This window comes from Aegilops tauschii, chromosome 2 (assembly GCF_002575655.3).
Source record: "Aegilops tauschii subsp. strangulata cultivar AL8/78 chromosome 2, Aet v6.0, whole genome shotgun sequence".
Lineage (NCBI taxonomy): Eukaryota > Viridiplantae > Streptophyta > Magnoliopsida > Poales > Poaceae > Aegilops > Aegilops tauschii.
The window spans coordinates 80,630,287-80,646,235 of NC_053036.3; the positions used below are offsets into that span (position 1 = coordinate 80,630,287).

The 15,949-nt window shown below is 44.4% G+C and overlaps 1 protein-coding gene and 1 pseudogene across 4 annotated transcripts; both read right to left on the bottom strand.

The window, feature by feature from the left end:
- Positions 1-4,016: 4,016 nt before the first annotated feature.
- LOC109758826 (N6-mAMP deaminase) lies at positions 4,017-7,904 on the bottom strand. Of its 4 annotated transcripts, XM_073508024.1 has the most exons (13): positions 7,694-7,892; positions 7,428-7,612; positions 6,858-7,089; positions 6,185-6,255; positions 5,908-5,999; positions 5,767-5,826; positions 5,455-5,670; positions 5,301-5,377; positions 5,139-5,208; positions 4,895-5,008; positions 4,739-4,805; positions 4,541-4,645; positions 4,017-4,414 (listed from the first exon to the last, which is right to left on the bottom strand). In XM_073508024.1, exons 3-13 carry the CDS (start codon positions 6,968-6,970, stop codon positions 4,287-4,289), a joined length of 1,113 nt encoding a protein of 370 aa, XP_073364125.1. In that variant the 5' UTR covers positions 6,971-7,089; positions 7,428-7,612; positions 7,694-7,892; the 3' UTR covers positions 4,017-4,286. The 4 variants fall into 4 exon arrangements, with proteins under 4 accessions (XP_073364125.1, XP_020173282.1, XP_073364126.1 ...); XM_020317693.4 differs by lacking the exon at positions 7,428-7,612 and having other exon boundaries at positions 7,675-7,904; XM_073508025.1 differs by lacking the exon at positions 7,428-7,612 and having other exon boundaries at positions 4,739-4,841; positions 7,675-7,890.
- A 692-nt stretch (positions 7,905-8,596) lies between these two features.
- LOC109758827 (N6-mAMP deaminase-like) lies at positions 8,597-11,512 on the bottom strand (annotated as a pseudogene).
- Positions 11,513-15,949: the final 4,437 nt, after the last annotated feature.

Sequence of the window (15,949 nt, forward strand, 5' to 3'; positions counted from 1 at the left end):
CATCAAGGCAGCTCCAACTTATATCAGTTCGGGCAGAACTGGGTATGTGGTTTGCTTCATGATTCATGCAATTCATTCATCATGCTAGCTTGAGCCCTTTAGTTACTAATTTACTTTGTTTCTCTCTTTCAGGCACGCTACAATAAGGCGGATAAGGTGCCAGAGGTGTACGACCTGTATGCCATGGCCCACACTGCCTCTTTCAAGAAAGTCAAGGCATTCTCTCCGTCTGACCTCGATGATGCAAACAACTTCACCAACATCTCCTCCCACAACAAGCTCGTGAAATATAGAGATGAGGGGAAGGCGAGGAAAGGGGAGGACTTTAACCCGAGCCAGGGTCCCATTGATCCAGAGCTGGTGATGATATCTGGTGGCGGGAGGTCCCATGGCTCCATAGCCATTGGAGATGGACTTATCCGTTGTCCTAGCACTCTCCCGGAGATCAAGGCGCGCCAGTCGAGCTCCGCTCCTGAGATAAGGCCTCATGAACGGCCAGTCCAACTCGCCATCAAGGTTAGTTATACGTACTCAGCTATCTTTCTCCATTACATTGTCTGTGCTTCCATCAATGATTACAAATGGTAACGAGGAGTGGTGTTGCAGGCTGCTATACAGAGTGAGAGAGATAGAACGGAGAAACTTCTGGCGGAGGCGGCGGAGAGGCAACGGGAGTTGGAGGAGAGGACGACAACGATGTTGGAGGAGGAGAGGGCACAGAATGACATGCAGGCAAGGGCCATGTACGAGCTCCTTGTGGTAAGTTTCTTCTTCAGATTAGCCAAAACATTCATGTAGTGTTTGTCTCATTACTAACTAGTATGAATGAGTCGTCAAAACCAAATGTGCAGTCTGTGTGCGAGAAGACCGGTCAGACCGCTCCGCCGATGCCAGTGATTGCTCCTGGGACCACGGTGAGTTTAATTTGAATGGACATTACTTGCTAGTCTTAACATTTGAGTGTCATCATGCTAACGAGACATTGGAAATGATCTTTGGTGCAGCGTAACTCCAGACAAGCATCACATGATCCTTCTCCAGCTACCGGCACGAGCCAGCCCGCTCCTACACCTCCATGATCATGGTAAGTTTCTCTAGTGTTTTGCTTAACAAATGCATAAAGACCTAGACTTAGCCTTATTTCCTCCAATATGCTTACCACAATGACCTAGAGTTAGCATCTTTTCCTCCAAAATGACTTAATAAGCTTACTGACCTCCAAAACCATCCATTTTACCTAAGTTAGCTCTAAAACGATCTATACTTAGCTTTGTTTCCTCCAAAATGACCTAAGTTAGCTCTAATATGCTTAGTTAACTAGGTTTGCTCAATAATGACATGTACTTAGCTTACTTATGTCAAAAATGACATAATTAGCTTAGTTAGCTCATAAACAATCCATTTTACCTAAGTTAGCTCTAAAATGACCCATTCTACCTTAGTTAGCTCATAAATGATCCATTTTACCCAAGTTAGCTCTAAAATGACCCATTTTACCTAAACTAGCTCCAAAATGATCCATTTTACCTATGTTAGCTCTAAAATGACCCATTTTACCTAGGTTAGCTCCAAAATGACCCATCTTACCTAGGTTAGCTCCAAAATGATGCATTTTACCCAAGTTAGCTCTAAAATGACCCATCTTACCTAGGTTAGCTCACAAACGATCCATTTTACCTAGTTTAGCTCCAAAATGACCCATCACACCCAGGTTAGCTCTAAAATGATGCATTTTACCTAAGTTAGCTCATAAACGATCTATTTCACCTATGTGAGCTCATAAACGATCCATTTCACCTAACTTAGCTCAAAAATGATCCATTTCACCTAGGTTAGCTCCAAAATGACCCATCTTACCTAGGTTAGCTCTAAAATGATGCATTATACCTAAGTTAGCTCATAAACGATCTATTTCACCTAGGTTAGCTCATAAATGATGCATTATACCTAAGTTAGCTCATAAACGATCTATTTCACCTAGGTTAGCTCATAAACGATCCATTTCAACTAAGTTAGCTCATAAATGATCCATTTCACCTAAGTTAGCTCATAAATGGCATATACTTCTTCTTCTAGTCACCTTTTTCTAACTTTCTTATTTGCCATTTTGCAGATTTCATTCACTTCACGGAAGCTAGCTTGCTATGATGGAGTGCTTGTTTTTTCTTTCATTCTCCTCTAGTATTCTTCTAGCTTGCTATGATGGAACTTGCTATCTTGATGAAACTTTGTATGGATGGAACAATGTGTATGTGCAACTTGCTATGTACGAATGGATGGAACTATATATGTATGCACAATGAAAATTACTGGATTTAAAAAAAAAAGAAAAAAAAGAGGCACCTTTGCCGTCAGCCGCTGATGGCAAAGGCTCCTTTGCCGTCTGACGCGGACGGCAAAGAAGCCACGCGGCGGCCACCTGTGCTCCCTGGGAGCTGACCCATTTGGTCAGTTTGCCTACAGCGGCGGACGGCAAAGGCTGCCTACAGTGGCAGACGGCAAAGAATGCCCACATTTGCCTACAGCAGCAGACGGCAAAGGATTGTCCCGCAGTGACGTCCAGCTGACGTCATTCGGCGGACGGCAAAGGCCGGATGCTCTTTGCCGTCAGCGGCGGACGGCAAAGGCTACCGTTAGCCGCCTAACGGACTAACAGCGCATTTATTGCCGTCGGCTTTCTTTGCCGTCAGCCGCTGATAGCAAAGGCCCCTTTGCCGTCCGCTTCAAAAAGCAGACGACAAAGAAGCTCTTTACCGATGCCTACTTTGCCGGAGCCTTTTGCCGTCCGCGGCAAACGGCAAAGGCCTTTGCCGTCGGCCATCCTTGCCTTTGCCGTCTGCCGTGGCAGACGGCAACGTTGTTGTGTCAAGGTATATCGGACGGGTAACTCGGTGACATATGTCAGCTGCATCTGAACCAACACCTCTGGTTAGCAGCCGACTATAGTATGTTGCGTGCGTGGCATTATATGCTTGCATATGTATGGCTGTTAAATCTGTTACTAAATGCCTTAAGTAGTTAAGTCGCCCTGGATGGGCTTATGGGAAATGCTGATTAGGATTATGTGAGCTTCGTCTTGTATGCTGTTGCATTGCGTTGTTTTCTTTTCTAACCGGGCTAAACCACTTTCCATTGCAAATGAACGAAAATATATCAGCTCTAGAAACGAATGAGATTGCGTTGCGTTGTGGATGGGTCATGGGTTTGATGTATCCTAGCAGCTACAATAGTCCAAGTCAGTGTTAATCAAGCTTACCAATCTTTTTGTAGCCGAATTAAACTTACTCTTGGCTTCCAAGGATAAACCCTAGATAAGCTACAGGTGAATCTAAATACACAACTCATATGGATGATCTTAAAAAAGTCAAATGATAAGTGTCACACGTGTGGCACGAAGCACTCCGACCCAACTCATATGGATGATCTTAAAAAAGTCAAATGATAAGTGCCACACGTGTGGCACGAAGCACTCCGACCGGAAAAGCCTAAAGTGCACACATGAGCATATGTAGCTTAGGATTGATAGGGACATCTATTATATCCTCTCTCTCAACAGAAATAAAAACATCAGCAATCTCCATCACCAGTTCACCACAATGTAAAAGATCCGACATTGGTCAGGCCCGACCATAGTAGACATGTCAACCATGTGAATATTACTCATCAATAAAAAGAAAATGGCTGTGCATCACTACGATGTAGAGGCCGGGGATTTAAACTTTTTTTACTCAAATCAGCCTCAGAAGCGCAGCAACATATTACCCTGCGTTGCAAATCTTATCAAATTAGCATTCAGAGTAACAGGATATACAGCCTAGCAACTACCGGATATAACAATGCGTTCTATGAAATGTGTTCAGAGCATCTGTATACCAGATTAGCACTCCACCGATTGTTCGTCTATGCCGCTGTTGTGTATTCAAATGCACGCGATCCATCGAGCCTATTTGGACTCCGTGTGCTTCCGTTAACAAACAACCAAACAGAACAACTGTTCTGGTTCAGGAAAAAGGAAATACTGAACCGCCCTCTCGTCCAAATAACTGAATCACGGTGCGTCACTGTACATATTTCCCTCTACTAAATGAAAAGGCAGCGCTCCTTCCAGTTCTTAAAAAAAAAAATCACGGTGCATCATTTGATCCGGCAGGAGGCACACACCGTACATGAGTTTTTTCTTAACATGGTACATGAGATTTCTATTCTATCCATCTCCTCCTCCTGATCTACTCGGGAAACACATAGTCACATGCCAATACACTGGAGAGCAAGGGTGCCGATGGGGCCTAACTCGTGAGCCTCTCCGCCGCCGCACGCTCAAACACCGCCCTCAGTGACTTCTTCACCTCGTCGTCAGCGAACACAAACTCCACAGCTCCCTGGGCTAGACGAAATAGCTCGGTCTTGCTAAGACCTGACGAAGTACACACCGAATTCAATGTTTAGAGTCGGTGTAAGCAAGTATATGTTGTTGGAATTAATGAGGAATAACCTCTGATTGATTTTCTGGGCACTGTTTCTAAGAGAAATGAGCGCGTACCAAAGGTAGACGCGGCGAGGTAATACTCATTTGAGAGGCTTGTTGAAAAGAGGCCAGAATCGTCGGTGCATATCGACAGGGGGTGTTTCGTGTTGTAGAGGTCAGCTGCACAAGTTCAGAAACTCGGAATGTTAAGATGCTTGCTGGGGTTAGTTTTATTTGTCAAGGATTTTGGGTTCTGCATTGTCAGATACAGACCAAAGTGATGAAGCTCAAGAGAAGGGGTGCCTCCGGTCATGACATTGGAGGTTAAACATATCTCCACCTGCAGACTTTCGTCTTGGAAGTTAGGTAAGCATGCCTAACATAGAATAGCTACAGATAATGAAAGGCGAGGAATAGAAATGAGGTCACCGGGATCACTGATGACTTGAGCTTCTTCCACTCTTCGTCGTCGAGGCAGCAGACATGACCCAGCCTTTGAGGGCAGAAGTCCAGCATTGCTTGGATCTCCTTCCTGTTTGGTACCTGTTGTTCACTAGTAATATTTAATTTCATCGGCCAAATAATGTATGTAAAGATTTGCAAACGGTACTTCGAGAAAATAATGTTAATAAGAAAACAGTGTGTTTTGAATTGTCTAAATGTATTTTCATACCTCGCCACAGTGAATTGTGGTAGGGATTCCCAGCTCTTTAGCATGTTCTAGAGCAGGCAGATATGTCTCCCTTCACAAATTTTGGAAACATCATGCAATATTAGCACATAAATAGTTAACATGTTTTCATTTAGTTGGAGCCAGATATAAAATATTTCTTACCATTCCCCTACAACTGGATTGCCAGAGAGATCAATGCCAATTACACCCTGGTCCTTCATTTCCATGGCTAAATTAACCTGACAAAAGGAAGTAAACTATTAAATATGTTCAGAGATTTGTTCAGAGTATATGCTGAAACGGAAGATCAACATACAGTATCCAATGCAGCAGAAGTTGTCTCATGACGGTCAATACTCAGAAGGAGCCTAACATATATCTTCTTTCTCTTTGTGTCGCCACCCAAAACACTCATTGGCGTACAACTTAATTTTTCATCATTTATAACAACATCAACGTCTTCAACAGACTTGAGACCTTTTACAACAGCATTCATGTAGGATCGCTTGGTTATCCCCTTGGCTTCATTATTCTAGGCGGTGAGAGCAAAAGAGAGACAAAACTAGTCACGTTGCGCACAGACTTGTAGAATTGTGAACTAATATGGAAAAGAATCCAAAAGTAGAACCTTAGGTGTTGTCCTTATTTCTAAATACACAACATTCTCAGCAGCAAAATCTCCCACAACCTGCTAGTTTTGTCTGAACAATTAACTAAAGAAATGTTGGTGTAGAACAATGTGAAATAACGCAAATAACGATTAACATGCCTCCTTGGCGATTCTTGTTACTGTATCATGGTCAGTCGTAAGTGTATGAAACAAATCAAAGAGCCTAACACACTCTGGGAGAGATCTGTCATCTGTTGAAAATTTAAAACCAGAGTTAATAAGCAGACATGCAATTCAAGCCATACAAATAGTACAATTGCAAACAGAGAAATATAAGTACACAATTTCAAAGATGTTCACATTTGGTTCATAGCATGTTTTGATATGACTTATGGGTAGGTAGCATTGGAAAACGGCATGGAAATGGTCCACTTACTCTTCATAATCACACCCTTAACATCTTCAAAGACAATGACTCCTTTGTCACCTAGTTCTTTTGCTAGTTCTCTATTCAAGAAATGGCAACAAAAGGATATCACTTTCTAGAAATAGAAATATCAACTCCAATGGACAATCATGTTTTCCATCTCGATAGAAATACTAGCATTGTTAGAAGACAAGAAAGTAGAATACTGACAACCGAATGGTACCGAACAAAATCAGAGATGTTGTATATATGATACTAATGTACACAGTGAAGAAAATGCTGCGCGTTTTGGTGCGTATTTGAGAACAGAGAGGTACGTGTCGAAGACAATGCAGTTATTGCGCCCTAAAATCACCATGGTAGTAAAATTGGCAGGTGATTTAAGTAGCTAGGGAGCATCCATGAGACTATGAGACTATCACAGAACAGTTTCAGTACGCTCATGGCACCTACTTCCTCTGGCCAAAATTATAAGACGTTTTTGGTAGGCCATATTTTCCAAAATCTTAGGTGGTCAGTACAGTATCAGATGATGAATCGTTCAGCAAAACGATCTGGGAGAGCGGTAGCAGACGCTGTTGGCCCCCAGGATGCAGACGATCAAGCAGGCCTTAGCTACCGGATGGAAAGCACGAAGGGCAGGGGCCGGGGAGGAGGGGAGGGGAGAGGGAGCGGTACTGACAGGAGGGTGGAGTTGCGGATGGAGCCGTTGAGGTGGGCGTGGAGCTCCACCTTGGGGAGCGCGACGCACCACTCCCTCATCTCCTTCTCCGCCTCCGAAGTCTGAGTCTCCATGGCCGCCGGCTTCGTCTTGCTCCGGCGTCTCCCCGGCGCTCGCCTCGCCTTGTATGATTGATTTTGTCTCGCTCCAGTCTTTGTGGGGCCAGAGCACGGAGGCAAAAGTCCGCAGCCGCCTGGCAAAATTGTAAAAACATCCGCCAGTGATAACAGCAGCAATCGCCATACCACAATGTAAAAGATCCAACCTTGGTCGAGTGAATTACAAAAGCCATCGACATTGAAGTCCACGTTTGCAGGAAGCACATTTCTATAGGTTTGTGCTAAAAACGACTAATTTTGTATCTAAGTTTTGCAAGAAACACTAGTCGGCAGCTTAGGTCGTTTTAAACACGATTATGATAGGTGGGTCCCCTGGACAGGGTGACGTGGTAAGAAAAAAAAGGCAATTACATCCCGATACAATTTTGTTTTGCAAAATTACCCCTAAAAAAGTAATCAGGTCCTCTGTGACCTTAATCTCCCACCGGTCCGGTGGTGGACACCAGCGGCCACTCCCTCCCCATGCGCAGCGGGGCACAAGGGAGGTTCGGCGTGGTCGGGGACGGGCAGGACGCCCTGGATCCGGCGGCAGTGTAGGTTAGGATGGCAGGGCAACAAAGCTCCGGCGGCGGCGGTTGAGTATCAACGGTGTTGTTCCTGTAGGAGAACGACGACGACGACATACATCAAAGAGAGGTGGGAGAGATAAGGGAGGGCACCGGCGGCGGAGGAGCTCACTGTCGAGGGTCGCCAGGCTGCACGGCAGCAAGGTGCAAGAGCAAGCAGTGAAGTCATTGAGGAAAAAGAGAGAGGGGGAGGAAGGGGAGGCGCGGTGGAGCTGCTCCTCGTGGCCTGATGGCCTTAGCCCGCACGCCTGCGAGCTCGAGCGCGCCGGCTGCAGAGCTCGCTGCTGCTCCTAAGCTAGCTTTATCCTCTTAGGCTCTTCTGTAATTTAATCTATGTTATTCTGTCTATTTGTGATCCATTATGTCGTGCCACGTCATCCTGTCTAGTGTTCCTGCCTGTCATAAATGCTATTAAAATGGCCTGCCTGTCATGAATGCTATTAAAATGAGCGAAGCGTTCTGCAAAAAAAATAGGCTTCAAATTAGTGGTTTTTGGTACAAACCTATAGAAGTGCGTTTCTTGCAAACCTAGCCTTTAATGTCAATGGTTTTTGGAATTCACTCAACGTTGGTCAGGCCCGACCATAATAGACATGTCAACCATGTGACTATTACGCGATTAATAAAAATGGTTGTACATCAATTAATAATAGACATGTCAACGTTGGCTAGGGGTTTATCACTTTATCCTCCCTTTTGATTATTATTTTTACTCAAATCAGCATCAAGAACCAAGAAAGACACGCAGCAATATATTACCCTGCGCTGCAAATGTTATCAAATTAGCATTCGGAGTAACAGGATATACAGCCTAGCAACTACCAGGCCTATAACAATGGGTTCCATAAAATGTGTTCAGAGCATCTGTATACCAGATTGGCACTCCACCGACTGTTCGTCCCTATGCCGCTGCTGTGTATTGTGCAATTGGAGTGTATTCAAATGCACGCGATTGATCGATCCTACGTGGACCCCGTGTGCCTCCGTTGACAACAACCAGACCGAACAACTGTTCTGGTTCAGGGAAAAAGAAATACTGAATCGCCGTCCTGTCCAGGTAACTGAATCACGGTGCGTCATTTGATCCGGCACGGGCGCACACCGTACATGAGATTTCTATTCTATTCATCTCCTCCTGATCTACTCCGGAAACACATAGTCACATACCACTAAATTACTAATACACTGGAGAGCAAGGCCGATGGAGGAGGCCTAACTCGTGAGCCTCTCCGCCGCCACACGCTCAAACACCGCCCTCAGTGACTTCTTCACCTCGTCGTCAGCGAACACGAACTCCGCAGCGCCCTGCGCTAGCCGAAATAGCTCGGTCTTGCTAAGGCCTGACAAATCACAGACCGAATTCAAAGCTCAGAAGGTATATGTTGGGATTAATGAGGAATAACTCTGATTGATTTTAAAGGTACTGTTTCTAAGAGAAATGGGCGTACCAAAGGTAGACGCGACGAGGTAATACTCATTTGAGAGGCTCGTCGAAAAGAGGCCAGAATCGTCGGTGCATATCGACAGAGGGTGTTTCGCGTTGTAGAGGTCAGCTGCACAAGTTCAGAAACTCGGAGCGTTAAGATGCTTGCTGGGGTTAGATTTCTTTTTGTCAAGGATTTTGGGTTCTGCATTGTCAGGTACAGACCAAAGTGATGAAGCTCTAGAGAAGGGGCGCCTCCGGTCATTACATTTGAGGTTAAACATATCTACACCTGCAGAATTTCGTCTCCGAAGTTAGGTATGCAAGGGTGACATAGAATAGCTACAGACAATGAAAGCCAAGGAGCAGAAATAAGGTCACCGGGATCATTGATGACTTGAGCTTCTTCCACTCTTCGTCATCGAGGCAGCAGACATGACCTAGCCTTTGAGGGCAGAAATCCAGCATTGCTTGGATCTCCTTCCTGTTTGGTACCTGTTGTTCACTAAGCTCTAATTTCATTGGCCAAATAATATATTACATATGTAAAGATTTGCAAATGGTACTTCGAGAAAATAATGATAATAAGGAAACGGCGTGTTTGGGACTTGTCTGAATGTGTTTTCATACCTCACCGCAGTGAATTGTGGTGGGGATTCCCAGCTCTTTAGCATGTTCTAGAGCAGGCAGGTACGTCTCCCTTCACAAATTTTGAAAATATTAGCACATAAATAGTTAACATGTTTTCATTTAGTTCAAGCCAGATATAAAATATTCCGTACCATTCCCCTACAACTGGATTGCCAGAGAGATCAATGCCAATTACACCCTGGTCCTTCATTTCCATGGCTAAATTAACCTGATGAAAGGAAGTAAATTATTCAATATGTTCCAAGATTTGTTCAGAGTATATAGGCTAAAGTGGAAGATCAACATACAGTATCCAATGCAGCAGAAGTTGTCTCACGACAATCAATACTCAGAAGGAGCCTAACATATATCCTTTTTCTCTTTGTGTCGTCACCCAAATCAGTCATAGGTGTACAACTTAATTTTTCATCGTTTCTTAAGTTAGAATCAAATAGAACGACATCAACGTCTTCAACAGACTTAAGACCTTTAACAACAGCATTCATGTAGGATCGCTTGGTCATCCCCTTGGCTTCATTATTCTAGGCGGCGAGAGCAAAAGAGGCAAAAAAAAAAAAAAAACTAGTCACGTTGCGCACGGACTTGTGAAATTGTGAACTAATATGAAAAGAAATTCAAAAGGTAGTACCTTAGGTGTCGTCCTTATTTCCAAATACACAACATTCTCAGCAGCAAAATCTCCCACAACCTGTTAGTTTTGTCTGAACAATTAACTGAAGAAATGTTGTGTAGAACAATGTGAAACAACGCAAATAATGATTAACATGCCTCCTTGGCGATCCTTGTCACTGTATCATGGTCAGTCGTAAGTATATGAAACAAATCAAAGAGCCTAAAACACTCTGGGAGGGATCTGTCATCTGTTGAAAATGAGTCAATAAGCAGACATGGAATTTGAGCCTATCGCAACAGAGAAACATAAGTACAAATTTCAAAGATATGGATGTTTGGTTCATACTATGCTTTCATGACTTATGGGTAGGTAACAGCATTAGAAAATGACACAAAAATGATCCACTTACTCTTCATGATCACATCCTTAACATCTTCAAAGACGATCACTCCTTTGTCACCTAGTTCTTTTGCGAGTTCTCTATTCAAGACAACAAAAATAGAAATATTATATCTGCAATGGAGACAATCCAGTTTTCCATCTGGATAGAAATTCTAGCATGTCAAGGTAGTATTGTTTTTATTTGCGGGGAGTCAAGGCAGTATTGTTACAAGACAACAAAACAGAATACTGACAAATGAATGGCACGAACAAAATTACAGATGTTTTTATATACTACTCCCTTTGGAAAATGATGCGCACTTTGGTGCGCATTCGTAAAAAAAGAAGTACATGTTGAAGACAATGGCGTTATTGCGCCTTGAAATCCTCATGGTAATGAAATTGGTACTACTAGTAGATGCTATAAATCTCAGGTGAGCAAAACAATCTGGGAGAGAGGGAGCAGGCGCTGTTGCCGCCGAGGATGCAGAAGAACTGAAGCAAAAAATGACTACGACTCCAATTGCACCGCTCTAGCCTCGGATAAGCAGACCTTGGCTACCGAACGGAAGATGCGAAGAAGAAGCCGGGGCCTGGGGTTGGGGTTGGGGGAGGGGGAGCGGTACTGACAGGAGTGTGGAGTTGCGGACGGAGCCGTTGAGGTGGGCGTGGAGCTCCACCTTGGGGAGCGCGACGCACCACTCCCTCATCTCCTTCTCCGCCTCCGAGGTGTGAGTCCCCATGGCCGCCGGCTTCGTCTTGCTCCGGCGTCTCCCCGGCGCTCGCCTCGCCTTGTATGATTGGTTTTGTCTCGCTCCAGTCTTTGTGGGGCCAGAGCACGGACGCAAAGTCGCGCAGCCGCCTGGCAAAATTGTAAATGCTGGTCGATTTTTTTTTAACACTGCTGGTCGATTTCTGGACCACCCGATTCTGCGCTGAGATCAGTGATGGGCTTTACACGGCTCGTCCAACACGGAAAAGTTTCATGTGATACCGAAGGTTTAGGTGATACCGTGTGTTCATGAAAGAAAATTTAGGTGATACCCTGATTGGCTCCTAGGCTGTTTGATCTTAGATCCAACGACATCTCAATAGTTGTTCTATTTGCGCATAATTTTGTGACCTTTGGATTTTTTTTTCCAAAATGTTAAAAACTCCTTAGAGCCATTAGGTTTGAGATCCAACGTTACCCAAGAGCCCGTATCACAGTATCACCTAAATCTCATAAGCACCTAAGAGCATCTCCAGCCGCGCCCCCAACAGGCCCTCCCCAGACGTATTTGCCGCGCCGGCGTCCAAAAATCGGCCTAGTCGCGCCCCCAGTAGCCCGGTTTTCGCCGGCTCGGGCCGAAACTGGTGCCGGCGGACCCAGGCCGAACCCGGCGCGTAGGGGGGCGCCGGCACAAGCGAAAAGGGGGCGTGGGGCCGCTCTGTCGGCGAGTCGACAGCCTCTTCCCGCCGTTTCTTCCCGCTTTGCCCCCACTCTCCTCCCATTCTCTCCATTCCTCCCGCCAATCTCCCTCCCGCTCGTCGTTCCTTCCCTCCCGCTCGCCGCCCGGCTTGGCCGCCATGCCGCCGAAGAAGTATGTGATCCCCCGCGCCGCGACAACCGCGACAGCCTCCGTCGCCCAGCCGAAGCAGAGGAAGCAGAGGGCGCCACCGTCCAATCCACCGGGCATGACGAACGCCGAGTGGAGGGTGGAAGTTCAGCGACGGGAGGCTGTCACCGCCGACCGGCGGAACAGGGCAATCGCCAAGAAGGCCCGTGACAACGCAGCGCGTGCGGCGGCGGAACAAGCCGACGCCGAGGCGGATCGCGTGGGGGTGATGAATCCACCCGGCGGCCACGCCCAGTACGCGCCCTGGAGCCAGCAAAGCGTTGATCCATTATGTCGTGCCACATCATCCTATCCAGTGGGTCCCGCCTGTCATAAATGCTATTAAAATGAGCGAAGCGTTCTGAAAAAAATTGGCTTCAAATTAGTGGTTTTTGGCACAAACCTATAGAAGTGTGTTTCTTGCAAACCTAGCCTTCAATGTCAATGGTTATTGCAATTCACTCAACGTTGGTAGTGCCACTCCTTCCCCGTGCGCAGCGGGGCACAAGGGAGGTTCGGCGTGGTCGGGGACGGGCATGACGCCCTGGATCCGGCGGCAATGTCGGTTAGGACGGCAGGGCAACAGAGCTCCGGCGGCGGTGGCTGAGTATCAATGCTGTTGTTTCTGTAGGAGAACGATGACGACGTCACACATCAAAGAGAGATGGGAGAGATAGGGGAGGGCAACGGCGGCGGAGGAGCTCACCGTCGAGGGTCGTCGGGTTGCACGACGGCAAGGTGCAACGGCAAGCAGTGAAGCCGTTGAGGAAAAAGAGAGGGAGGGGACGAAGGGGAGGCGTGGTGGAGCTGTTGCTCGTGGCCTGATGGCCTCAGCCCGCACACCTGCGAGCTCGAGCGCGCCGGCTGAGGAGCTCGCTGCTGCTCCTGACCCTCTATCACAACCTTATCCTCTTTCTTTTTTTACAGAAAAGATAAGCTTATCCTCTTAGGCTCTTTTATAATTTAATGTAGAATGAGACTAGGGAGCGCCGCTGCGCTCGTTTGTTGATTTGAGCGCATTGCCGTATATAGTAAGTGCATGTCGTTATGTCTAGCTGTCCAGTGTAGAAAAGGAAATTGTTTGGTCATATCCCGTAGTGCACGTGGCTACCGATTGAATCAGCCTAGATCATCTCCCATGTGCATTTATTTAGGGTTTAAAAAGTTGTAAAAGCCATAACTTTTGATTCAAGCAACAAAATCAAGTTCCGTTTTCACAGTCAGGTTTCTGACGATGAGTTCTTCAAAACGAGATCTCATATGAGTTGTTTCGTCAAACTTTTTTTTGAGGGCAACTTTGGGTGCAATGGAGGCAACTATAGTGCTATTGAGGAGCAACTTCTTCTTTTTGGCCTAGTTGGACTCACTATTAAGTTGGTTTGCATAAAAACAAGAAAAATCACACAAAACATAAGGCATCTTTAGTGTACATACAAAGCAACTTCACTTCACTATGTATATTTGTCAGTTTTGCTAACATTATTTCAACTTGTGTATCATGGCCGTTCAATTGCTCATTATTGATGGTTAGTTGCAAACGGTTGATGTTCAATTGCCTATAAATGCTATAAATTGCCTATAATTGATGCCGTGTGTTCATGAAAGAAAATTTAGGTGATACCCTGATTGGCTCCTAGGCTATTTGATCTTAGATCCAACGACATCTCAGTAGTTGTTCTATTTGCGCATAATTTTAAGACCTTTGGATCTTTGTAAATGCTGGTTGATTTCTGGACCACCCGATTCTGCGCTTTATGCGGCTCGTCCAACATGTCCTCGCCTCCCCATCGTTCAGAAGTTTTTTTTCTTGAACCGTCGTTCAGAAGGGTTGGAGTGTGCCAGCAGCATATCACAAAAATCGCATCAGTGTGCCGGTGCGTAGGGTTCCCAACCCTAGCCGTAGCCGCGGTGCCAAAGCTTTCCTACATGTCGCTACCTCAGTTTTTCTCATCTTTCCTGTCCAGCAACCTTGTCGGCGGTAAGAGATATCAACAACGTCAACATGATGCAAACCAGAGGATTTCCCGACCTAACGACGAGCATTGCCACATTCTCTGGTCTCTCGGGGGCGATGATGACCTATGTTTGTGTTGTTTAATATAATTCTGATTTATTAACGTGTACTTGCATCCGAAGAACCGGTGGTGTATGCTATATATGAGTGTTTTTTGCTAGCAATCAAGTGACCCGATCAGATGTATAAGCCCTCTGTTGTGACATGATTTGGTTATTTTCACTAGGGTCTTGGTTTGCACTTTTGTGACACTCAGAAGCTTTTTGCTAGCACAGTGTGACATTCAAGAGTCAAGACCTACTTTCACTATCTCATGCTAGAAATTTCTTCGCCTTATTATACTTTCAGCCTGACACCTGTGGCCTAGCCCATATTGCTCTCACTAAGAGATTATATTACTTATATGGGCCGGGCTCTAAGCCTAGAAATATAACAAATCTAGTCCAAGGGCCTCTGGCACAGGAGTTCCTATGCGCCGCTCGTTGCGGTGAATTGCCGAGCGGACGCACAGGCGCAACTCCAACTGGGCTGGCCCATTAGGGGGCACAGTGAAAAATCCCAAAAGAGAAGGCTCGAGGGAGGGATCGAACAAGGGAATCTGTTGCTTACACGCAAGCCTATCCACCGGGATAGACAAGCTTTCTCAGTTTACTATGGCGCGCGAAGCTAAAGGTAATGTAAATCCGAACATTTTGTCAAATTCCGAACGCGAACATTATTTTGAAAAAGTGTTTTTTAAAGCGAACACTTTTCAAATTTGGCAAGAAAAATTAAAAGCTCGAACATTTTTTGAATGTGTGATCAAATGAACACGTTTCTGAATCGTGAACATTTTTGAATATGTGAACAAATTTTTGTTAAAGGGAACATTTTATGAAACTCTGAACAAAAATTTGGAAATGTGAATATTTTTCAAATCTGTGAACAATTTTTGAAACAAGAACATTTTTTAATACTCAAAACAAAATATGAAAATGAAAACATTGGTTAATATTTCGAACATTTTTTGAAAAACATGAACATTTTTTATGACATCAAGAACAATTTTTAAAACTGTGAAATATTCATAAAAAACGAAAAAAGAAGATGAACATTTTTCAAATTCCAAAACAAATTTTGGATATGTGAACATTTTTTAAAAATTGGAAAAAATGGAAACTCCTGAACAAAATTGGAAAATGTAAACATTTTTTAAAATTAGCGAACACTTTTTTGAAACTCCCAAACAAAATTAGAAATAGACACATTTTTGAAAATTGTGAACAATTTTGAAAAGGAAACAAAATTTGAAACTGCCGAACAAAGTTGGAAAACACAAACATTTTTCTTAAATTTGCGAATGAATTTTGAAAGAGAAACATTTTTTCAAACTCCTGAATTTTTTTTTGAAAACGTGATTTTTTTTGAAATGATGAACAATATTTGAAAGGTGAACCTTTTTTTCTAAATATGTGAACATTTTTATAAAAAATGGAGAATTGTTTTTTGAATTTGTGAACAAAAGATAATAACAGGAACATTTTTTGAACTTCTGAACATTTTCTGAATTTTTGATTTTTTTTTGAAATTCTCAAGAACAAGAAAGAGAAGAAAAAGGAATTACAACGAAATAGGAAAAATGAAGTAAAGAAACAGAAATACGGAAAAAGAAAAAGTTTTTCTTTGAAACGCAAACATTTTCTAAAACT